Source organism: Xiphophorus maculatus, chromosome 18 (assembly GCF_002775205.1).
Source record: "Xiphophorus maculatus strain JP 163 A chromosome 18, X_maculatus-5.0-male, whole genome shotgun sequence".
Classification (NCBI taxonomy): Eukaryota; Metazoa; Chordata; class Actinopteri; order Cyprinodontiformes; family Poeciliidae; genus Xiphophorus; species Xiphophorus maculatus.
In genome coordinates, this window is record NC_036460.1 from 3,547,699 (window position 1) to 3,572,071 (window position 24,373).

Here is a 24,373-nt window from a genome sequence, read left to right on the forward strand (position 1 = left end):
AGTTTCAGAAGTTTTTTTTTATGAAAGAAACTGATTTTAAATTTTTTTTATTTAGTCTGATTTTCTTATTTTGTAATTATGTCATTTATATAAATAATTTTGATCTTTAAAATACCAAAATGTCCACATAAGTTTATATCACAAGTGTCAAACTGGAGGCCTAGGGGCCAAATCTGGCCCGCAGTAGCGTTTAATGTGGCCCTCCAGACTCCAGACTACATCAGTCAGTCCCTCCAGTTTATAACAAATCTGCAAAACTCACACAAAATCAACAGATCCCCACATTTTTTTCTGATTTTTAATAATATTTCTCAAAATTGTCCAGAAACATTGGGTTCAAGTGACTCCTGCCTCAGCTTTACTTGAAAATCCGCGATCGATACGACAATTAATAAAAAGTCACATTTAACATCACACATTCGCGAAAATATGGTGAAAATTTCTTCCAAATGTTTCTAAATTAGTGCCACAAAATCTGACAGAAACACAAAGACAATCAAAAAATCCTGCATGAACTGATTAATGTGAAAAGATAGTTAAGATTAATTTTAAGAAAAACTTGTTGAGTGCTGAAACAAGCAGCTATTTATTAACATTTTAACAGTTTACTGGGTTTTATTAATACAATCTGGCCCAAGTGGCCCTTTAAGCACATTCAGATTTTTTTATTTGGCCCAAAATGAAAATGAGTTTGATGCCTCTGCCTTATATTTTGTCTGTCTGATAATGTAATTTTTAAATAGTAAATTATTGATAAGTTAATCAGTTACTCTGTACTTTTATTTGAGTAAAAATATTTTGAAGTGGTGCTGCTCTTACTTGAGAGAAATATTTGGGCAACAGAAAACAGAAACTAGAGTTTCCATCCCAGTGTTTGACCACCAGATGGCGCCAGCAGCCCTCAGTTGTTTAGTCATAACAGCTGATTTTTGTTTACACCCTGAATATCCATCTAGCTCACAGGTGTGGTGCAGCAGAGGCACATCTAAAAGTTGCAGGACAGCGGCCCTTCAGGACTGGAGTTTGACACCTGAACAGAATAATTAGGTCATTAGCAGGACTATGGAGAACTGACCTACACAAGGAGGAGGTAATTAAGCTATTTCGTTCCAGCGTTTTGTACCTGTGGCACATCTAAAAACTGCAGGACGCCGGCCCTTGAGGACTGGAGTTTGACACCCCTGATCCAGCTGCTGCGGATCCCTCATGTTATCAAACTGCAGGGATCACAAGTTCAGGAGGATTTACTCCCAGCATTTCCTACTGGAGAGGAAACTACAAACACAACAAGACAGACTCTGGCACGAAGCGTTGGAAATGTTGACTCTCATCACTCTTTTGAAATATTTTGGTGACTTAACTGGGAATTCCAGCGTCGGCTTCCAAAATGAAAGATCGATTACTTGGGGAGCGTCCTCTCGCTGATTATTTCCATGAGCAGGAAGTTCATGTGAAACCCTGGAGAACATTTGCTGTTGGACTAACTGAAGCTTTCTGAAAACAGATTACGGCATAGTGGGAAAACTGACTTGTTTACTGGAGACTTTCCCTCCAGTCAGCGGCGCCGCTATCGGGGCGCCATGCTACGGGGGCGCCAAAATATGGTGGAATAATAATTATCTCTAGTCCTCATTTTCTGTATTTGACAGCTATGATGAGTCTGTATACACCTCAGAAAGTATTAGCTTTACTGTAGTTAAATTAAACAAACTAAATAAGGAAAACTGAAATTAAGAAAACATTTTCTATAACTGAAATATATAAAAATGGTAATTAATGGGGAAACACTAAATCTAACTGGGATTGTGTGTTTATAAAACTAAAATGTTTCTATTTTACTTGTATATTTCTATTTATTAGCCTCTCAAACTGATGTGATTTTCTTCCCGCCACATAAGCAGTTTACGTCAGCCGGCAGCAAATCACGGCGCTCCGTACGCCCCCTGGTGGCGACGCTACGCCAGAGTCAGTTGGTTGTTCAACAGAAAATGGATCATTTTTTTGTATTCGTTACCGAATCAATATACGCATAATCACATTATATATAAGTATTAAAAATTATGAAAAAGCTAAAACTACTACTCAGAGTTGGGTAGTAACTAGTTACATTTACTCAGTTACTTTTACTTGAGTAACTTTTTTGAAAAAATTTACTTTTAGGAGTATTTTTACTATGTTGCACTTTGAGTAATTTCATTATGAAGTATTTCTACTCGAGTAAAATTTTTGGATTTTCTACCCGCTGAATGAAAAACAAACATGTTTTAATCAGAAATTCACCAGACACAGAGCTTCATAAGTTTTTTATTGAGAAAAACTGATTTGGAAACATTTTCATTTATTTTTTGCTACTTATTTGAATTATTGCCATTTTTGTCTTTAAAATTTCCACTTAACTTTATATTTTGGTAAGTCTGATGATGTAATTTTTAAATATTAAATGACTGATAATTTGATCTTACTACTAGAGTAGACTTTTTACCAAATACTTTTTTACTCTTACTTGAGTAAATTCTTGGACGGATACTTTACTTTTACTTCTTGAGTAAAAATATGTTGAAGTAGTGCTACTTATACTTTTGTACAATTTTTGGCTACGCTAATAATCTCTGCTACTGCTATAACTCATAAAAACGAATCTAAAACAAAACCATATTTATCTAATATTTAACTAATGAGACAAACTAACCTATAATGAAAACCAGGGAACTAGAGAGGGCGCCACTCTAGAGAGGGCGCCAAAACACGGTGGAATAATAATTGCTAGTCTGCATTTTCTCTATTTACAGCTGTTTGCGCGTATTATGTGTCAGAAAGTACTTGGTACTTCCAGTGTTTGCATGTTGTGCGGGTCCCTAAACGCATCCTGTCGCCAAAAGCGCAAATCTCTCCCTAACATCTGCTTGTAGCTGCAGCCTAATAAAAAACTAAAGAATGCTGCAGCGCTGTGCGCTTTACAGCTTGCTTCACTTTTTCCATGTGGATGAACCGGCCTTGTGGGATCCTCACAACTCCAACAGAAAAAGATTTGGTCCCGGCGCCAAATGCATAAATGCGTGAGTCAAAGTTCAGAGCGCAAACAGTGTGCGGTGGCGCAGCCAGGTAGCCGCGGCCTTCCACCCGCTACGCTGCGGCGTGGCAAATCCAGCTGCCTTGGATTTGCCACGTATTCCCAGAGCTGGAGAGAGACCCGGCAGTGTGCTTATCATGGCGATGCGAAATGGTGTGTGTGTGTGTGTGTGTGTGTGTGTGTGTGTGTGTGTGTGTGTGTGTGTGTGTGTGTGTGTGTGTGTGTGTGTGTGTGTGTGTGTGTGTAGGACAATGTCACCTTGACTGCAATGAACAGGAGGCATCACTGAGGAGCATCTGTAGAGCTGATCACCGACCGGACACAGACAGGGAAGAGCTGGGGGTATTTCTGAGTGTTGGGGTGTGTGTGTGTGTGTGTGTGTGTGTGTGTGTGTGTGTGTGTGTGTGTGTGTGTGTGTGTGTGTGTGTGTGTGTGTGTGTGTGTGTGTGTGTGTGTGTGTGAGAGAGAGAGAGAGCGAGAGAGAGAGAGAAAGCGAGAGCGAGAGGGAATATGTGAAATGTGTGTGTGGGAGAGAGAGAGGAAGGAAGAGAGGGAGAAACTCTGAGGCGGGTGTTGCTCTCTGAGAGCTCACAGCGCCGGAGGATCCCTCTGCAGAGCGACGCAGCGATGTCAGCGGCGGCGCACACAGGTGGGTCATACGGCAACCGGAAGCAGAGGGAGGGGGGGAGAACAGGTGATGCACGAAACCCATCCGGACAATCAAAACCACATCATTCATTTCCACGTCTTCGTGTTTCTGCATGGCGCTGCTTTTAGTTTAGTTTAGTTTTTTTTTTTTTTTTTTGCACCCTGACATTATATATGGGTCAACAAACACAAACTTTCTCCTTTTTCCGTCTTTATTCATCATAAAAAAATTTGTTTTATTTTTCAACTTGAACAAACTTCTACGCAGCAAAGCCTAAAATCTCTCCTGTAAGTTTGTCTGAAGTTCCTCTGAGCCTGACCTCCTGTGATCGCGTTTTTTTTTTTTTTTTTGGCGCGTTTCGGTTCCAAACGCTCAACCTTTCCGTCACGTGACCACGTGACCTCCGACTCCTCCACCCCCCCACCCCTCACCTCCACCCCCGACCTCCCGACACGACGGATATATCGCTGCTCTGATATTTTCATCGGAGAAACGAGGCTTCAGCCAATCACGTCGCGCTGGAGGCGTCGCTCTGTTCTCCTCGGGATGCGTTCACGTGTCGTCGGAATTCAGAAACTTGATAACAGACTCACAAATTTCTATCTATCTATCTATCTATCTATCTATCTATCTATCTATCTATCTATCTATCTATCATACGATTTAAAAAGTATTTTTAGTTTATTTTTAAACTGTTATTTACTTGTTCTTGTTTCCTATTTGCATAAAATATTACATCAGAAGCTGCGTTTCCATTAGAAATGTGTACAAATCTTTTCAATATTCTGCTAAAGTCAAAGAACAAAAACACAATTTCGCCATTTTGGTTTTTCCATTAAATAAGAAACACAATTAAAGTCTCACCTGAATACGTTTGTTCAGGTTGTTAAAAAACGTGCAGCGTCATCATCCTCCTTCCACTTCCTGTTGTCTTTTTCGGCATTTCCGCTAGTAGCAACATCCGGTTGTTGACTCACTAGCAAGCTTTTTCCTCCTTGTCTCTGACTAGTCAGCAGTTTTCCTCATGATTGTGTAACTCATAATGACGTAAAAAGTATTTTAATATTAATTATTTTATTGGTCTTTAATAAGTATAAAAACTTTCTTTTATAGAAACAAAAACAATATTTGATAGAAAATTGCTTCATGATCCTGTAAAAGCAGCAGTTATCCTTGTTTTTGTTTTGTACCACACTTTTTCCTTCCACTCAACTTCCCCCTTCTATTTCTATAAAAGTATAAAAAGTACACTCATAGAAAATATAAAGACTTTCTAAAAGGAAGTACAGCAACTTTCTTTTGTAGAAAGAAAAATCGTTTGTAGGATTGTTTCATAAGATCTGCAGTTGGTTTTGTTTTGTACCACACTTTTTCCTTCCACTCAATTTTCCTCTTCCATTTGGAAAAAAATCTACAAACAGTTTTCAAATGGCCTGTTCTGACTTGCCAACCTTTCCCTGACATGTCAGCAGGTTTCCCCATGATTTTGTAACTAATAAGAAAATATTTTAATATTATTTTTATTGGTCTTTTGAAAGTTTTTATTCTTTACTTTCATAAATATAAAATTGTTCTTTTATATAAGGAAAAGAAGCCATCTTTTATAGGATTGTTTCATGATCCTCTAAAAGTGGCAGTCATCTTGTTGTTTTTCATAACATACTTTTTCCTTCCACTCAACTTTCCAGTTCGATTTGGAAACAATAGTCTTCAAACAACTAAATTGTTTAATGACATTTTCTGACTTTCCATCTTGTCGCTGACAAGTCAGCAGGTTTCCCCATGACTGTGTGACTCATAAGGACATAAAAAAGATATTTTAATATTAATTGTTTTTATTGTTCTTAAGAAAGTTTTTACAGTGTCATAAGTATAGCATCTTTCTTTTATAAAAAAGAAAGTAAAAAACTCTCATGGGCTTGTTTCATAATCCTATAAAAGCTGCAGTTATTTTTTTTCTACCACACGTTTTCCTTCCACTAAACTTTCCTCTTCCATTTGGAAACAATAGTCTATGGCAGGGGTGGGCACTCCTGGTCCTTGAGGGCCGGTGTCCTGCAACTCTTAGATGTCTCCCTGGTCCAACACACCTGAATCCAACAGCTGAATCTCCTCCTAAGTGCAGTTAAGTTCTCCAGAGTCCTGTTAACGACCTCATTATTTGACTCAGGTGTGTTGAAGTAGAGATGCATCTAAAAGTTGCAGGACACCGGCCCTCGAGGACCAGGAGTGCCCACCCCTGGTCTATGGTAATCACCTTTTTCTTTTGTGCTGCCTTCAGTAAGTCAGCAGGCTATTTTCTTCTAATCTAAGTTAATCGAGGTGTAATTTAGTGAATCGATTTCAACTTAAATTTCTGAAGTAAATAAACCTTTTAATGATCTTCTAACTAGTTATTTAAAAAGTCGATCTTTACCTAAACGCACCTGATGTTTTAAGCTTTAAACTCCCACTTTTCTTATCAAAAAGTGGGAGTTTTTAGAGGGGGCGAGGGGGATTCGGGATTTCCGAGCCGCCGTGAACGCATCATCAGGCCCAGTGTCGTCAGCCGCTTCCCTGCGCCTCCTCCAGCAGCCAGTCAGAGGAGGGATGCTCTGAACGCGAGACTGCAGCATCTTCACCGAGTCAGCCGAACCGCACGCCTCTTTCTCCGCGTCTTCCTGCAGCTCCGGACCCGCGCCGCCCGCCGACACCCCGGGGTGTCTTCATCCGCGCCTCCTGGAGCCAGGACCGGACAACCGCACTGAGATTACGCTCGGATTTTCCTCCTTTGTTTTTTCATATTATCACAACAAGCCCGATTGTTTTTCTTTTTTGTTTGTTTGTTTTGTTTCTTCCTTTGTTTTTCTTGTTTTCTTCATTGTTCGCGGAGGAGCGCCACCATCCGGAATGACACACATATCGTAGCCCGCATATCTGAAGGTTCTTGGAAGAGAAAGTATTTTTTATTATTATTATTTTTATTGTTATAATTTTCCCGCAGGAAGCGGATCCGGTGGATTTTTGTTTCCATCTTTCCGTCGCTGCGCAGCATCTCTCAACCTGCGCCGTCCGTAAGAAAAAGGCGTATTTCCCCCATTCTTAAAGCGATCTCGCTTTCTCCCAGGACTCATCTGCACGGCTGCGCTGCGTACAGACCAGCGGAGAAAGGGAGGAAGAAGAAAAAAAACACACACACACCACATACACACACACACACACACCACACGCACGGACGGGGGATTTAAGCGCAGACGCAGCTTAAGCATCCAAGAGCGAGCTCGAAAATGATGGCCGGCGGAGCTGTGCAGCAAAACGGCATTTTCTCAAGTCCCCACCATCACAGTCAGCAGCCGCACATGGAGTCCGACCCCCCGGATTCGCGTAAAAGACCCCTGGAGACCCCGACGGAGGCCAGCAGCACCAAGCGCACAAACACGGGAGGTAAGAGCAGAGATGGGGATGCTGGCTGGACGGGAGAGCCGCGGCTGAACCGAAACGCAGGTTGATTCCAAGAAATGGATAAAAAACTTAGCGGGAGGGGGAAAAAAAACGCTATAAATTGAGAGGAGTTGTTTTTACCCGCGCCCTCATGAGCGGCGATCATTTCCATCAGCAGTAAAATAATCACGGGTCGCCGCTTGTGATGGGAAGGAAACAATGAAGCGCGCAGGGATTTGGAGGGAAGCCTTCGTCTTTCTCCTCCTTCCTTCCTCCCTGCGCACGATTCAGCCTCTATTTTTATTTATCTTTCTTGTCATATTACATAAATGATCGCGTTTGGAGAAATCCGGCCGCCATGCTGGATGCGATGTGAAGGATGTAAACAAGTGAAAGCCAGCGGGCAGGCAGCCCGGTCAGGGTCTCATCCCGTCGCGGATGACCTTGTGCTAATCTCCCGCATCAGCCTCCATCGCCGCGCCGTTTGCGCGGTTACACAAGCGGCTTGACGGGAGCCGCAGGCCTGCGAAAAACAAGCGGAGCCCGGTTCAGACTGCGACACTCCGGGCTCTGCTGTCGCTCAGACTGCGGGAGTGCTTGTGTTTTTTGTTATTTTTTATTTTTCGGCTGCCGTTTTTAACATTCAGATGATGTTTCTTCATTATCCTCCAAGCTAGATGATCACCACATTTGGTTTTTGTTTACATGCTGTCATGCGCCGAGCATCCCCATCACCATCAGTAGCATAAACTGGCCATGCACCCCCACCTACCCGCTCCATCAATGCACTGTGAATAGACTCCTCCATTCAGCGCACAGGTGGAAGTGTTCCTTTAAATATGCTGACCAATGTGAAGGACAGTTAAAGGGACAGTCATACTTTTCAAAATAAAAAAATGCGCAGATTCTTTAAAATGTCCTGCAGGTTCTCAGGTAGGATTTGTAATCCTAAAAGCAACAAAGAATGAAGGAATAACAAGTTATGCTTCACTTTAGTCAGATTTTTTACAAATGCGTCAAAAGAATGTGAATAGAAAATACTGGAAGTTCTTGGTTCTTCTTTTGGTAAACAACATCTTACCTGTAGAAGATGACCATCTTTATTTAATAGAAATCCAGAGAAGTTGATCTTTGGGGCTAAAGCTAATGCTTTGACCAAATCGTATTTCTCCTGTTTCTAATTAACTCCACTGTTGGAAACGTTTTATAAATGTTTAGGCTATCATGATGTTCATATTGGGTAGAAACTCCTGATTATTTTCATGTCAAACTTTAGTAGGAGGTTGTTTTATTACATTTGTCCTTTTCTGACTGGAATTTCCTTTATGTCTTCCGTTCTAAATCCTTGTTCCTATTGGGAGGAGAATTGGTGTGACACCTCCTCCTACTTACAGTTTTGTAATTAATTTTTGTAAACATTTCTCTGTAAAGGTTAAAAAAGTCTCAGGAGGATGAAACTTTGCTTTGTTTTTCGTTCCTCAGATTAGCCGTTAGCTTAGCTTTAGCCTCTAAACACCAACAGATCTGGATTATATAATATAATAAAATCTGCTGCAGGTAAGATATTAACTGTTGGCAGACTTCCCCAGTCCAACATAAAAACATGAGCCATCCCTTTATTATGCTAGCATAAATTTAAACTGTGAAAGGTACGCACAGTACCTGCTAAGCTAATTCAGACTTTATGTATTTTGTGCAGATTTCACAGGAAACCACTTCAGATTACAATGGATATAAAACCGCCTGAGGATTCTGGGAGATTTACTGAATCTGTGCAAGACATTAAAAAGAAATGTTCCTGCAATGTCTAAAATGATCATTTTTATGTTAATTCAAGAAGCAAGGCATGAAATTCAGACACCTCCAGTAAAAATACACTGCAAAAACACAAAGTCTTACCAAGTAAGTTTGGTCTAGTTTCTAGTGCAAATATCTCAGTACACTTGAAATAAGGCTAACTTAAAAATTACTTTTCAGAAAGATATAGAGGTTTGATTTAAGTAAATAATTCCCCTTTATTGATGAAAAAGTACTTAATCCACTGTTATAAATAAAACTAATTTCCCAATGGATAAAGAACATTTCATCAATATAAAGGAATTATTTACTAAAAACAGGCCTTCATATCTTGATAAAAAGTTACTTCTAAGCTAATTTGTCTTATTTCAAGTGCACTAAGATATTTGCACTCTAGAAACTAGATCAAAAATACTTGGTAAGGTTTTGTTTTTGCAGTGTAGCACGTTTCATGATTATTATAGAAAAAAACATGAATGAAATGATCTTATAAATACAGCAAACAGGTTAATTATTCTTACTGCTGCTAAAATATCACAACAAATTGATTATTACAGTAACACACAATAAATTATGTAGCATTTTTCAAAGTGAGCTAGTTAATGTAGCGTAATTTGTTGCTGTTCTCTTTTTTATAGTGTAACTCAAGAACAAAAACATGAAGTAAACATTTCCAAAAGGCTAAGTCTGATGTTTTTGCCTAATTTAACAGACTCTGAAATTGTGGGGAAGATCAGTAACCGACCTACAACCCCCCCACCGTCCGCCATCTTGGCTAACATCAGTCCACCTGAGGAGGGCTGAGCGTCAGCTTAGCCGGCGGTGTTTAACTGCAGATCGATGCAGCACTCAGAGCAGCAGGCTGCATGTAAAAACCCACAGCCGGGGCCCTGGGGACGCTTCGGCTGCCTGCGCAACACTCCGCCGGCGTGTGCATTTAGACAAATGAAAAGCTTGGGATGATGATGACTTTTACTCAGGCAGAGAGGACGCCTGCACCACAGCCAGACAACCACATGCTTAAGACTAGCAGTAAGCAGGAGGCGGAGCCTAAACCAGCAAAACACACAATTTTACCAAGGATTTTTGGTCCAGTTTCCAGTGAAATACTTGAAATAAAACAAAAATAGCTTAAAATTTAATTAAATTGTTAATTGTTGACTTAATTATTGACTTAAAACAAACTTATTTAACTTGCTGAGAAGTTATTTTTAAGTCATTTTCGTGTAGCAGGACATTTGATGATGACTTTTACTCAGGCAGAACGGACGCCTAAACCACAGCCACATGTTTAAGGCTAGCAGGAGGCGGAGCTTAAATCGACAAAAACACACAATTTTAACAAGTAAACATGTCAATTTACTCCAATTAAGATAAATCTAACTTAAAATTAACTTCTCAGGAAAATATATGAGTTTGTTAAGTCAATAAGTTTTGCTTATAGATAAAAAAAAAAGTGGAATTTTTTCCCTTTTTAAGTGAAAAAATCTGCAATTGGAACTATTATTCAAAATTTATCAACTTAAAACAAGCTTGTTTATTTTATAAATATCTTAGTACACTTGAACTAAGTCGAAATGACTAAAAGTTTATGTCAATAATTCTTAAATTCTAGTTCAACTGGCAGATTTTATCCTTTCAAAAAGGAAAAAGTTCTCGTTATAAGCTTTTTAAAAAATTATATGCGATAATTATTGCCTTAAAACAAACTTTTGAGTCATTTTTGTCTTATTTCAAGTGTAAGACAAAATGCTTGGTAATATTTTGTGTTTCTTTCCTGTGTTGTACAAATGTTTTGTGCCTCATTTCACTGCGATCAGCCCAGATCAGGGCTTAATGTGACACAAAGTGAGCTTCTGGTTCTGATGGAATAGGTGACCCAGCGCTGGTTTTCCTGTCTCAGGCTGCAGATTTAAAGTTAGATGATTCTGGTTGTTTCTCTGAATGATTAGTTCACGCCACACACTCCCCACCCCTGTGCTTCCTCTCTCTGTAGTGGCCTTCCTGCAGCCCCTATTTGAATCTGAAGGCATTGTTTACCCTCAACAAGAAACTGAGACTCCTGGTAAGACAGACTTTGATTTTGATCTTCTACCTTCTTCTTTCCTTTTGTTGTTTTTAATAGTTTTTACTGCTAACCCTGCAACACGGCTAATGTGTCTGTTTTTCCTGAAGGCGAATTTCAAACAGAGTTCAAACAATTAGGATCTTTTAACAGAGACAGTTAAACAGGACCTTCATTCTTTTCATTGCTCAGAGTAATGCATGGTGATATTGTTTATATTGTATGTTTTCAGTTCCATAACATCCATTGCCATGCTTTTTTTAACGCAGATCCAGTGTTTGTTTTTGTTTCATGATGTTCAACATAACTGCACAGATGACTGCTGATGACCTTTGACCTCATGCTGGCCATATCATCTGCTGATGTGTTGTTGAAACGTTCATCTTCGGTTCACTTTGCGGTCGGGATGAATTTAAAAGTCGCGTTTTGCGTTTTTAATTTGCAGAGGCAGAACTGAAACGCGCACCGATCAGACTGAGACCGGCCAAAACCGATTTCTGGTTTTGCTCTAATACGTCTGATTGTGACCGACTATTTTAAGATGGAAATGTGCTGCAGGTTTTCTCAAAGGTGGAAAAGAAGATTATTATTTCTCTTCCCTTCATCTGATTTTTGTTAAACTAAAAAAAAAGGCATTGAAGTGCCTGGTGTATTTATGGATCATAAACTGTTAGGAATTCATACTTATGATATGTTTAATATTAACATTTTTAATTTGTTTTCCAATATTGTACTTGTATGTCAGTAGCGCAAAACTTTGTCCGTTGATGTAGAAAGAACACAATTTTGCTATTGTGGCGTTTCCTTTAAATAAGAAACACAATTAGAAATCCCACATGAATATGTTTCTTCATGCGATTTGTTAAAAACGACTTCCTGTTGTCACCTTCTTCGTCGTTTCCGCCTGTAGTAACATCCGGCTGTTGATCATGTGACTCATGTGACGGGAAAAAAGTGTTTCCGTTGCAGTTTAGCGAAATAAACCAATTTACATATTACCAAAAAAGAAAAAAAAAAAAAACTCATATCAGCGTCAAAACTTTTTATCCAAAAACTTGGGCGTGATTACATTAAGCGAGTTCATTTTCAAAATGTCAGAATACGCAGTTTATTTGGTGGATGGAAACGCAGCTTCTCATCAGAGCCAATCATGGGAAAATTGGTTGATTCTGATTGTTGGGGAATAAATCGGTGCATCTTGATTGAGGTTTTCAAACTTTCTAGTTGCAAAAGGGTAAAAATAAACAAAGTAAAGATTTCTCTAAAAGGTTCAAGCAAGAAAATCCCAGAATATTCTGCAGGGACGGAATATTTCTGTTTATTTCATTCAATGCTTTTTTACAAAAGACGAAGGCTAATGAGAACAAAAGAATACATGTGTCAGGGTGGTTGAAGCTTGATTGAAAATGTGTTTACCTGACAAAAAAAAAAATAAAAAAATTTTAAAAAGGCGGGTCAGCAGTGAGAGAGCAGAAACAACACCGGACCGCTCCAGCGCCCCATCCCATCAACCCCCCAGTTGCTCATAAATCCTAGTTGCTCACCAAAACAGAAAAAGCTGAGGCTGATCTTATAGACGGACAAGATCAGTGAGTTCGCTCCACATCCCCCACCCCACTGTCAGCCGGCTAATCCGCCGACCCTCCGCCGCTCTTACGTGTCCCCCCCCCCCGCCCGGGCAGCAGGACGCAGCAGGCGCCCGGCACCCGTCCCCCACGCTATTAAAGGAATTCATCATGGAGCGATCAGACGTTTAATCAGCTCACCGTTAATATTTGATCCAGTTTCGCCTGTTGGAACTGAAGGAGCGACAACTTCACTGCAAAAACACAAAAACTGGCCAAGTATTTTCTACTGCAAATAGTGAAAAAAGACAAATTTAACTCATAAGAGTCTTTTTAGCAATAAAGAGGCGTTTGTTTCAAGTAAATAATTCCTTAATATTGATGAAAAAGTTCTAGTTCCACTGGTAGAATATTCCACTGTGCCGTTACCTAGCAACACCAGCCAAGCCCAATCCGTCACCAAGCAACCAATTTCTAGTTCTACTGGCAGATTATTTCACTAAACATAAACAAAATATGTTAACCTTTTTGAATTTTGCACATGAAAATGAACCAAAACTACTACTATAATTAATAAACCATATTTAACTAATAAAAAGTAGCAAAACTAATTGAATTATACCAACAAAAAAAATAAATCATAATGAGTAAAAATGAACTATAAAGAAAAACCCAAAACTATTATAACCCTGGTCAGGAAGTAGACAAGGAATTAAAAGTAAAAATGAAATATATTAATGAATGAAAAAGACTTGATAATTTGATGAGTTTATAATTTTCTGCACCAGTTCCAGTAAATACCCAAGAGAAGATGTTATTCTTTAAAACTCGTATTCAGTTATTGTTGAACAACCAACTGACTCTGGCATTTTCTCCCAACTTTTGCGGCTGTCATCTTGTGGACTAGCGTAGCGTAGCCGCTAGTAGCATAGCCACTGTCGATGTAAAAAAAATCAATTTCACATCAGTTCAAAAGGCTGAATAGTAGAGTCATAAGCATGAAAACAAAGGATATTATATCCATAACTTCAATATGTTTTAGTTAGTTTTATTATATCCATAACTTCAATATGTTTCAGTTAGTTTTATAAACGCACAATGTTCTAGTTAGTCATCGTTTCACCCATTAATTAGTTAACAAAAATGTTTTCTCAATTTCACTTTTTGTTACTTTGTTAGTTTTAGTTAACTGGAATAACCTCAGTTCTGACCTATTTCCCATCATGCTTAGGGCACGATCTCACCCAGAAGACACTAGAAAGCTAGCAGAAAGCATTAGCATTAGCCTTTTAGCTGCAGAACCTTAAGGTTCCCGCCGGCAGTCCGGAGCTTTAAAACAAATGTAGGTTTTAGGTAGAAAAAACAGCTTGCATAAGCCTTTAAAAACTCTTATGTAACACAAAATGCTTCCTTTTTTCATTTTAATTTCAGGAATTGAACATTTTATGTGACTGAATCCAAGTTTAACGTCTGAATTTTGAGGTTATTAAACTGATTAGGGATCAGGTTTTTGTACATATTCCCAGCCCTGCGCTTACTTTTTCTATTTAATTATTTCAGTCTGTACGTCTGCTCTCCGTCCTCTAAGATATAGTGCATTCATTTAGTAAATGGACGGACTGGCTGTTGTTGGGAAGAAAGAGGCTGCGACCTTGAAACGCCCTTGCCAAGTGACAGACTGAAGGTTTCTGCATGTGTGAGTCTGTCGCTGTGTTTTATGTCCAACTACCTGCAAAAAGCAGAGCCCAGGTTTAATGAGAGAGATGAAGGGAGGCGTGGAAATGATGGATTAACAGCACACACACACACACACACACACACACACACACACACACACACACACACTCGATCGTGTTGAGTCCTGGCTGTATGACTTCGGGTCTTTGAAGATATTGATCTTAATTTTATTTTATTTTTTCCTGATGTTCTGCTCTCGCTTGCGCTGAACTTTGGGGTTTTTTAGGCAGCCATTTTCACATTGATCCAACTTTTTAACATCAAGTAAATATGTAATAATCAACATGATTAAGGCAATACAAGGCAACACATACACTGCAAAAACAAAATCTTTCCGAGTATTTTTGGTCCAAATATCTTAGTTCGCTTGAAAAGAGATCAAATTAACTTACAAGTAACTTTTTATCAAGACATAGGAGTTTGTTTTGAATAAATAATCCATAGATATCAATGAAAAAGGAAAGTACTGCTTGTAACAAGACATTTTTCCCTTGTTATAAGTGAAATAATCTGCCAGTGGAACCGGAACTTGGTTGCTAGGTTACGGGCTGGGGTTGCTAGGTAACGGCAGAGTGCACTACTCTACCAATGGAAGTATAACTTTTTCATAAATATTCAGAAGTTACTTAAAATAAGCCTATACTTCTTGCTAAAAAGTTAATTGTAAGTTAATTTTGTCGTATTTCAAGTGTATTTAGATATTTGCACTTGGTAGGATTTAGTTTTTTTGCAGTGTATACAGATTCGTAGAAAATATATGGTAATGTCTTCAGTCTGGTGTTTTGGTCTCAACTGGCCATTTCTTGTTTACAGAGACTTCATAATTAATTTTATTTATTGTTTTACAATTTGGATATTTGAAATGTCTTCCAGTTCCAGTGTGAAATATTCATTAAAATTTAAAGTTTTTCACTCAAAAATGGTCTCAAAATGACAATATTATCGTTTATCGCAATAACTTCAGGGCCAATTTATTGTCTGGCTAAATTTGTCATGACAGGCTGGTGGTATTACCTGTGAATATGTGGTAATTACATGATAATTACATGTCTAGCAATCGGATATATTGATTTAATTGTACAGTTTGGATCGTTTCGAGGCGTTTCTGTGAACACAAACGCTGCTTTTCCTCTGCGACACGCCTGTTTTCTTCACTCTCTCCTCTTCGTCCACGCTAATCACGTCCTTCCATCCTTTTGTCCGCCGTCGTTGCTGTCGACGACGCTCGCTCGGCAACCGTCTCCTAGGCCGATCGATGATAAAGCCACCATCGGCAGCAACATCTTCTCCCTCTCCTCCGTTTCCTCCTCACCGTCTAGCTGTTTTTTAAGCCAATGCGTCAAATTGCAAAAAATAAAAAAAAACCCGAAGGGATTGAACAGGGTGGGGTGAACAGAGAGGTTGGCGATGTTCTCATGAAAGGAGGGACGCTATTGGCTGAGCAGGCGGTCGGTCAGAGCTGACGGCGGCTAGCAGGCGAGGAGAGCGATGAGGGCGGCCATGAATATGGATGAGGCTGTGATGAAAGAGAGAGGGCGACTGGAAGGACCCCCCGCCTCCGAAACGCTCCCAACAATACTGATTCTCACACTCGCACAGAAACAAAGTGACCGCGTTACGCTATTGTTGTTAGCCGCCATGTTTTCCCCCGATTGGCTCGTCCTGCGCCTTTGTTTCAAACTGAAATTATGCAGCAAGATGTTGCTTTTTTAAAAAAAATGTTGTTCCAACTCAAGAATTCAAAGAATTGTTGCAGACAGTGTTAAATGCAGTTCAGTACGGTGGAAGTCAAATAAAACAAGCAAAAATACTCAGTTAAAATTTGACTTCGGACTTTCAAGTTTGTTTGGTCTTTCTGACAATAAGACAGGTGAAAAATTTAAATCTTTTAAAACGTAAAAAAGTAGAATAACTGAATCAGCGACGGTAAATGTGAGAAAAGGATGAAGCAGAAACATTTCCTGCTCGCTGTGTTTGTTTCTGAGTGACGAAGGCCGTCTTTTAGAGCGCAGACAGCTGGTCAGAGCCTCACGGCTGGAGAGCTTTGCACTCGCTCTCTTGTGTGTGTGTGTGTGTGTGTGTCTGTGGGGGTGTGTGTGTGTGTGTGTTGGTTTGTGTGTGTGTGTGCGTGCTACCTTCCAACAAAAGACCGGGGGGGGGGGGGGGTGTTAGACAAAGCCTGCACACCCCCTTAACTCTCCCTGCTTAAGGGAGATGAATATTTTCCGACTCCCCAGAGCTCCGAGCCGCCATTCCAAAACCTCCTTTCATCAAACCGGATCAACATTTCTTCCCTTTACCCCCAAAACACGGTTTATTTTCTACATTTATCAAACTGTGATTGCTGCTATTTATGTTTATGTTTGTCTACTTAAATTCGGAGTTGGGTAGTAACTAGTAATATTTAGTTAATTACAGTCACTTGAGTAACTTGAAAAAAATATCATTTATATGAGTATTTTTACTTTTACTAGAGTATTTTTATTATGAAGTATTTCTACTCTTGTGTAAAATTTCTGGATTTTCTCCCCACTGAATGAAAAACAAACATGTTTTAACCAGAAATCCACCAGACACACAGCTGCAGTTTCTGTTAAATTTTTTACTTGCTACTTTTTGTTTTTACTTGTGTAAAATATGTTGAAGTAGTGCTGCTCTTACTTGAGTACAGTTTTTCGCTGCTCTACCCACCTCTGCTCATATTTAACTCCATTTTTTTGCTGTTTGTATTTGTAAATTTTCATAAAATCCTCCTCACACATCCAAGATGGACGCCTGGAAGTCAAATGTTTGTGAAAAATAACGGTCCAACTCTTTGTACCTCGTTCAGGAACTAAATGTGTTAATTTACTAATATGTCAAACAATTTAATAGTAAAAGCTGCATCAACTACAACATGTAGCAACACAACATATGTCATAATAAACAATAAATAAATTAATCGCATGATAAAATAAAATTAGTTCAATAATTTCCATTTGCGTGATTTATTGTTTTTCTCTCTTTCTACCAAAAACTGGATGATAAAAGTCTTAACTCCAACTAAATCTTCTTGTTGAAGAAGAATTTTTATTTCAGAAATTTGAATTCAAATGTCATTTTTGTACAAATTTATTTGCCAATTCTATACAAAACGACCAAAGCACCGTTTGTCAACATGCCGGCCCGACCTGTGATATGTTCATTGAAGATAAACAGATTTAAATAAGATTAGTATTCTAACAAATCCTTGTTATTTTGCAGATTTTATTCATTTTTAATCAGCCATGCATGTAAGTATTTGCTTATATCTGATAAAAACATGATACTAAATAAAAAAATATGGCTTTGGCAAAGGCATACGCCATAAAATGATATGCACTGCAAAAACATAAAACCTTACCAAGTAATTTTGGTTGAGTTTCTAGTACAAATATCTTAGTACACTTGAAATAAAACAAGTTTAACTGCTTAAAAATGAAAAAAGACTGGCATGAAGTGAAGACTGTGGATAAAACAAGAAAGGTCTGGAAGTCTTTCAGATATGCTTCAACATTGATGTTTTTCATCCGTATCGTTCTGCCCTCTTTCTATTTATGTTTTGCCAAATTGTGGAAAAATAAATCTGAAAAGCTGTGCAGTGTGCTTGTGTCGTTAGCTGGTTTGAAACAGAATTAATACTGAAAAAACACAAAATCTTACCAAGTATTTTTAGTCTAGTTTCTAGTTTCTTAGCACACTCCAAATAAGACAAACTAACTTATAACGAGATAGATAGGCTGGTTTTAAGTCAGACACGTCTTAATATTGATAAAGGTTCCGCTGGTAGAATATTCCACTGCGCCGTTACCTAGCAACCTGAGCCACGCCCAGCCCGTTACCTAGCAACCCAGTTGTAGTTCCACTGGCAGATTATTTCACTTATAACATGTGGAAAATGTCTTGTTATAAGTTAAATAATCTACCAGAGGAACTATAACTATTTTTTCATCTATATTTAGGAATTATTTACTTGAAACAAGCTTTAATATCTTGCTGAAGAGTTACTTGTAATTAAGTTTGATCTTATTTCCATATATTTTCACAGTTGTTCTGTGTTCCTACTATATGTTTAAATTTATTGAGATATACTTATTTATTATTATTTTATTCAATTATTTGCTTTGCCTTTGAGAGTTGCTGCGTTTTAAATTTTCTTGTGCTTTTGTTGTGTACAACAACAAGAACAACAACAATTCTGATTGTGATATTTGTACTAGAAATTCAATCTAAATTACTTGGTAAGGTTTTGTGTTTTTGCAGTGTGGTGAAATACTTTTAAAAAGGAAACTATCTTCTTTTTTAAATGTCTCATGCTGGTTTGCGTGAAAGAGGATGAAGTGGAGAATCTGGTGTTGTCCGGCCACGTTGCCTGGCCTCTGCAGGCCTGAGGACACCAGATCCCAGGATTTGAGAGCTCAATCCCCCCCGACGTTGGCGAGCCTATTCTGGGCCTGCTGGGTCTGCTGGGGGCCTTAGCAACAGATTGGACTGTTTACACATCCAGTTACGTCGTGGTGGAGAAGGATTTATTATTTATTGTAAACAAACGCTGCAGCTCCAGAACCTCATTTTGAATGCGTTTCTTCTTTTTTTTCCACGGATTTTGCATCTGCTTCGATTTTGTCTAAACACACACAGTAAGGTGGAGCGCAGTCTCTGCGGACTCGCTCTGAGATCATGCTGTAAGCTCCTTCCATTGATAACCAGCCAGTGGCCTTTTTTTTCCTTTCTTTTTGTGTCTTCTCGTTAAAGGAAGTGTGGGGACTTCCTGCGTCTGTGTGAGAGACGCTCAGAGGAGTGAAAACAAAGACCCTCGTCGCAGCAGCCGGCAGTGTTGCCAGGTTGGGCTGGAAAAAACCAGCTTTGGGCGGGTTGTTGAAAATTAGGCTGCGTTTCACAACATTTGGAGGGCTTTTAGAAAAGCTTAGAGGAAAATTCTTTCAAAGCACAAAACTGTTAATAAAATGCCGTGTTATTGCAATTTTTAGCAGTAGGGGTGCACCGATTACTGTTTTCTGGCTGATTGCCGATTACGATCTTTAAAAAGCCTGACCTGCCGATTCCAATTTTGGCCGATACAATTTTTTTGAGGACAGTAGCTGATTTTTAGACCTCTGCTTCACATGCAAGTATTGGCCGATTACCAATCTCCCAAAACCAAGGAAATCAGAGCCGATAAATTAATGCGGCTTATCAGTAGGGTTGTCGAGATTAACGTGTTAACACCGGGGTACTCACTTTTTTAGTGAGTACCTACTGTATAAAGTCAAAATGTTCTACCTACTACAAAAATACAAAACATGTATTTATTTATAAATATATTGAAAATAAAGTTATATCTTCCTGGTTCAGCTCCCTCACTTATTTTTACCCTTTTTCTTAACTTTAAGAGAAAAATTGAGGCCTAAAAATTGAAGCTAATTCGCTAACAAGCTACTTTTGCTGAACTTAGCGGTGTTGTTTGTGCATGCTAAGTGATACAAGTGTCAGAAAAAGTTGTTTCTTCTTTTTGTTATAACAAGTAAAGGAAACATTACCAGCAGCTGTTAAGGCCGCTCCATACATCAATAAAGTGACTGGATAAATGATAGGCGGCTGTCATGCAATCTACTCACACCACCTTTATGATCGACTGGTAGATCACAATCGACACGTTCAGCACATGTGATTAATCCAAAAATGTTAATGTGTTAATATTACATAGTGCAGATTAATCAAACTACCTATTTTGACCTGAAAACTTCTCATCAGTGGAGGGTTACCGAGGTAGCAGTAGTGCGTTGCCTAGGTAACGGGTAGCGAAAGGTGAAAGTTTTTCACTCCTGCAACAGAAGTTGGACATTTTTCAGCTTTCTTGTGTTTCGTGTCACGTCTACTTGTACAAACTTCACGTTTCACATGTATGAATTTCACTGGCTGGATGAGAAAAAGCGACTGTCGCCTCATCGCACAGGCTCCATAGGAAATGAACGGAGAGTTTCTAAATTAATATTTAAAACAAAATGGCTTCCCTTAAACCTTCCTGAATATAAAAATCTGTAAAACTGAGAATATTCACACGTTTGGTTTGAGACAGTAAAACAAGTTTTGGAAATCCGGCGGATACAGTGGAGGTTTTTGATATGGGCAGTTGCCCAGGGCGGCATCAGAAAGGGGTTAGAACACCCAAGAACTAGAAAATAAAATCTATCTGAACAAGTTTGCTACTACTGGTGTGCACGTGTAGTTTCTGTTGAGTACTGGGAGACGACGTGACCTGCTTTCTGCGACAAAAAATATGCAATTTAATTGGTTGGAGTTCGACAGAAGGAGGGAGTTGCACAACTGCATTCATATTTATATTTTAAGCTTACAAAATTAGTTATAGGACTAGAGTGTGATTACTCTGATTAAATTTTTTAATAGCTCAACAACCTTACTTATTAGTTAATTTGTTTAGAAATCTCCAGAATCTCTCGAACGTGACATCATCAGTGATTAGTCACTGGTTAATCAAGTGTCATTATGTAGTGGTGTTGTAAAACCGAAATCAAAGGGCAACTTCATGATTTAAAATGACAAAAAACTAAAGTTTCACTTTGTTAAAGTGAATTTAATTAGATTAAATGTTTTGGTTGGTTTTTTTAGGACACTGTCCGTCAGATCTGGCAACCCTGGAGGCAGTTGGGGAACCCGCTGAACTGCAGATCTACACAAACACACACGCTGCTCTGTTGCACACCGGTGCTTTAATGTAGTTTCCAGAGCAAATGAGTAATAAGTTTATTTTTATAACCGTGTCACAGTGCATGTATCTGAGGTTCAATTTGGCCACAGAAAATTTGTGACTGGAAAATCTAGTCACAAAGACGAAGCAAAGTAGGACAGGGATGAAACAATACTGTGACATCAACATGTGTTTCCAGGCAGGCGCCCTGGTTGGCTGTGTTGTGCAGAGTGTGCTGCGTCTTAAGGTGTTTTAAATTAAAGCTTTGATGACCTAATGGTCGCCTTGACAGTCACTGTTTTCAGCTCTGTGGCATCTGTAGCTGTAAGCAACTTGTGGGTCTGAAAGTTTGATTTATTCTCTGGTGCTTGTTCAGCTTTGAGCGAATGTCTAACAAACAAAAAGCCAAAAACCAAAACCAGCTGCAATAATTGGTACATATCAAGATATACAAAACAGTGGAAGCTGTGATTTGTTTCTTTCAGCTTCTGGTATCTCTCACTGTGAACTTCTTCTTTAAGTGTAACACATTCATTCTTGTTTTCTTTAACAGTTTATTGTTTACTTTGCATGCGAGTCATTAGGCGACTAATACATTAAAAAACAAGTTGTTAAAATGATGCCAAATGTTGAATAACAGGACAACAAATAATTGAAAGCACAGTAGCTATTAGCAAAACTGAGTTTTTAATAGCCAAAGACAAACACTTAAAGTAGTTTACTTAGAAAACTTAAATACTGTTTCATATTAACTTGAGGGTTTCTGCGTTGGCACAAAAATGAAACTATTAGCAGTTATTATTTTAACTACTTTTCACCACAGTCCATCATATTTCCGCTAATCATGTGTAACACATGTCTGGCTTAGCTAACAGTGTTAGCTTGTTTAAATTAGTTACTTGTTTAAATCATAACTTATCTTGGACATTGTACAAAGTCCCCTTTTTCATTTAATAATAATCAGAAAAGGCAATATTTTAGCTATGCAATGCGCTTTTCCTTCCTCTACAGAGCTACTTTACAGAAAGCTAACTTGCTAAAAGTAGCCGATCGGAGCGTGACGTCACGCGCTCAAGCTCTCCCTGCTGGGGGCAAAAAGCTGCTGGATGAAGGCGACTAACGTTGGTTTAGCTGTTAAACTGTCAGCACAACGCGCTAATTGTTAAATGTACACCTCAAGATAAAGAGAAAAAGGGACGCAGTGTTTTGCAACTCTATGACAACTAGATAACAAGGTCAGTAAAACGTTTTAATTAAGAAATAAGTAGCCAGGTAGAGGGACGTAGACCGTCATTCTGAATTTACTTTGACTACAGTAATATGCAGATGTGATGTTGGATTCGGTGTGTTTCGGTTCAGTTAAAAAAATGTTTAAAAAGGCGACATAAACACCAACTCTGACATACCGGTAGAGCAGGTGTTTAAATTAGCTAATCAGCCACCGCTGAGTTAGCTTAGCTCATAGCAGCGGTAGCTAATTACCACAAAGGTCACTTATTAATGACCGTAAAATAAGCATTAATCCTAAAAACATAAAACTGTAACAGACTGAATGTTTTGTTATTTGTGTGGGAAATGTTTTGAGTGTTTGTTGGTGTTGAATGCTGAAACACATAGTGGCGTTTTTCTGCGTTATTTTCCCTTTTGCTGTGGCGAATTGCGATGAACTAATAATACCGTAGCAGCGCGGCTACGGATGGCACGTAAAAGAATCAGCTCGTCCTCCAGCGTTGTGCGCATGCGCGAAACTTCCGGATGTAAAACATCAACCTGCAAGTCGTCCATAAGCATTGCTAATCGATGCTAATATGTTAGCTATAGATTAGAAGCCTACAATTTGCAACTCCAGAGCCGTAAGTGAGTCTTTTCACGGTGCCTCTTAATAACATCGCCTTAAAATACTTAATAATATAACAGCATTTTAAAATGTAACGGTGATAAGGAAATGCTAACCTTAGCAGTATAAAATCCCTGCTAGGTAAAGGCAAGGGCTACTTTTTCTGAAACATTTTTTTGTCCTCTTACGGGACTTTTTTGACTTCCATTAAAAATTTAACATTTATTCTCTTTCAATCAAGTTTATTTGTATAGCACATTTCAGCAACAAGGCCGTTCAAAGTGCTTTACATCATTTTTTACTACTGAGAGTTTAGATATAATTATTATTTAGACTATACATTTTTATTTTCAGCTTAATTATTATTTAAGAGCAATATATTTGTTACTAAATAAGCTGTGTGAATGTAGCTGGGTTATAATCTGATTTTTAATGTTAGCTTAGTTTAGCAGTTGTAGAATCCAGCTGGTTATTGTCAATAAATCAATCAAGTCTATTTCAGCAGCAAGGTGGTTCAACGTGCTTTACATCATAAAAACACAAAATTACAAACTTGTAAAGAAAACATCTTACAGACAACAGTGGGACAAATGTTACATTTTGATGTGTGCCATCAACAAAATCATTACCCATGTTGGTCAATGTTTCATTTAGTATGGGTCAGGTGGGTTTTTAGTCTTTATTTAAAGGAACTCAGTGCTTCAGCTGGTTTTAGTTTTTTGGAAGTTTGTTATAGAAGCACCACAAATCTTTATTTGCTTCATTTTTATGAAGCATCCCATAAATAGTTTGACTTTCTAAGCACAACCAGAACTTAAAATATTCAACAAATCCTCTTCCTAAGTGACTTTTCATGGTCATAACTGAATATATCTTGGTAACATGTATCAGTGTTACCATGCAACTGAAGTGATGAACATGACTCATGTGTTACATCTTCTTATATATATGATGAGTCAGGATGCCGAGGTGTAGCAGGCCTGTTTATGATGTCGGAAACGATCTGTTTGCAGAGGAGGTGTTTCACAGAGTGTTTCTTTATCCGCTCGCTGTTGAACACGTGCTTTCTGCACAGATCTGAGCGCGCGTGCGTTTCGTATTTACCAATTCCCCGGTCATATTAATACGAGCCTGTTATAATTAGCCAGCTCTCTATCTAAAGCAGGTCAGTCCGAGGCTCCTTACCCAAAGTGGGTTACTGCAGAGCGGAGTGGAGGAAACCGTAGCAAAGGGAGGAAACCGTAGCAAAGGGAGGAAAAACAAGAGCAGGAAGGGAGGAAAATAATTAACCAGACAAAACAACGTGACACTTCTTTAAGCTTCAAAGTGTTGCTTTGAGCATCCATGAAATGCTTTTGGCACAAAAACATTACATCACCGTTGCATCAGTCGGTGGTGAAGTGGGCCCACTGCTACAGAAATAAAAGCTCTTAGTGTGATGGGGATGAGACGCGTTAAAAATGTGCAAATATTCCACACAAATCCATGAAATCAGTCAAATATTAT

At 38.7% G+C, this 24,373-nt stretch overlaps 1 protein-coding gene across 2 annotated transcripts in view; it reads left to right on the forward strand.

The window, feature by feature from the left end:
- Positions 1 to 6,264: 6,264 nt before the first annotated feature.
- LOC102216529 (RNA-binding protein Nova-1-like) overlaps positions 6,265 to 24,373 on the forward strand; it is an 84,432-nt gene continuing 66,323 nt past the window's right edge. Inside the window, exons 1-2 of one of the 2 annotated variants that reach the window (XM_023351284.1) lie at positions 6,265 to 7,142; positions 10,933 to 11,001. In XM_023351284.1, coding sequence (XP_023207052.1) covers positions 6,986 to 7,142; positions 10,933 to 11,001 — 226 coding nt within the window. In that variant the 5' untranslated portion in view covers positions 6,265 to 6,985. The remainder of the gene's footprint in view (positions 7,143 to 10,932; positions 11,002 to 24,373) is intronic. The other variant, XM_005811391.2, reaches the window with a different exon arrangement.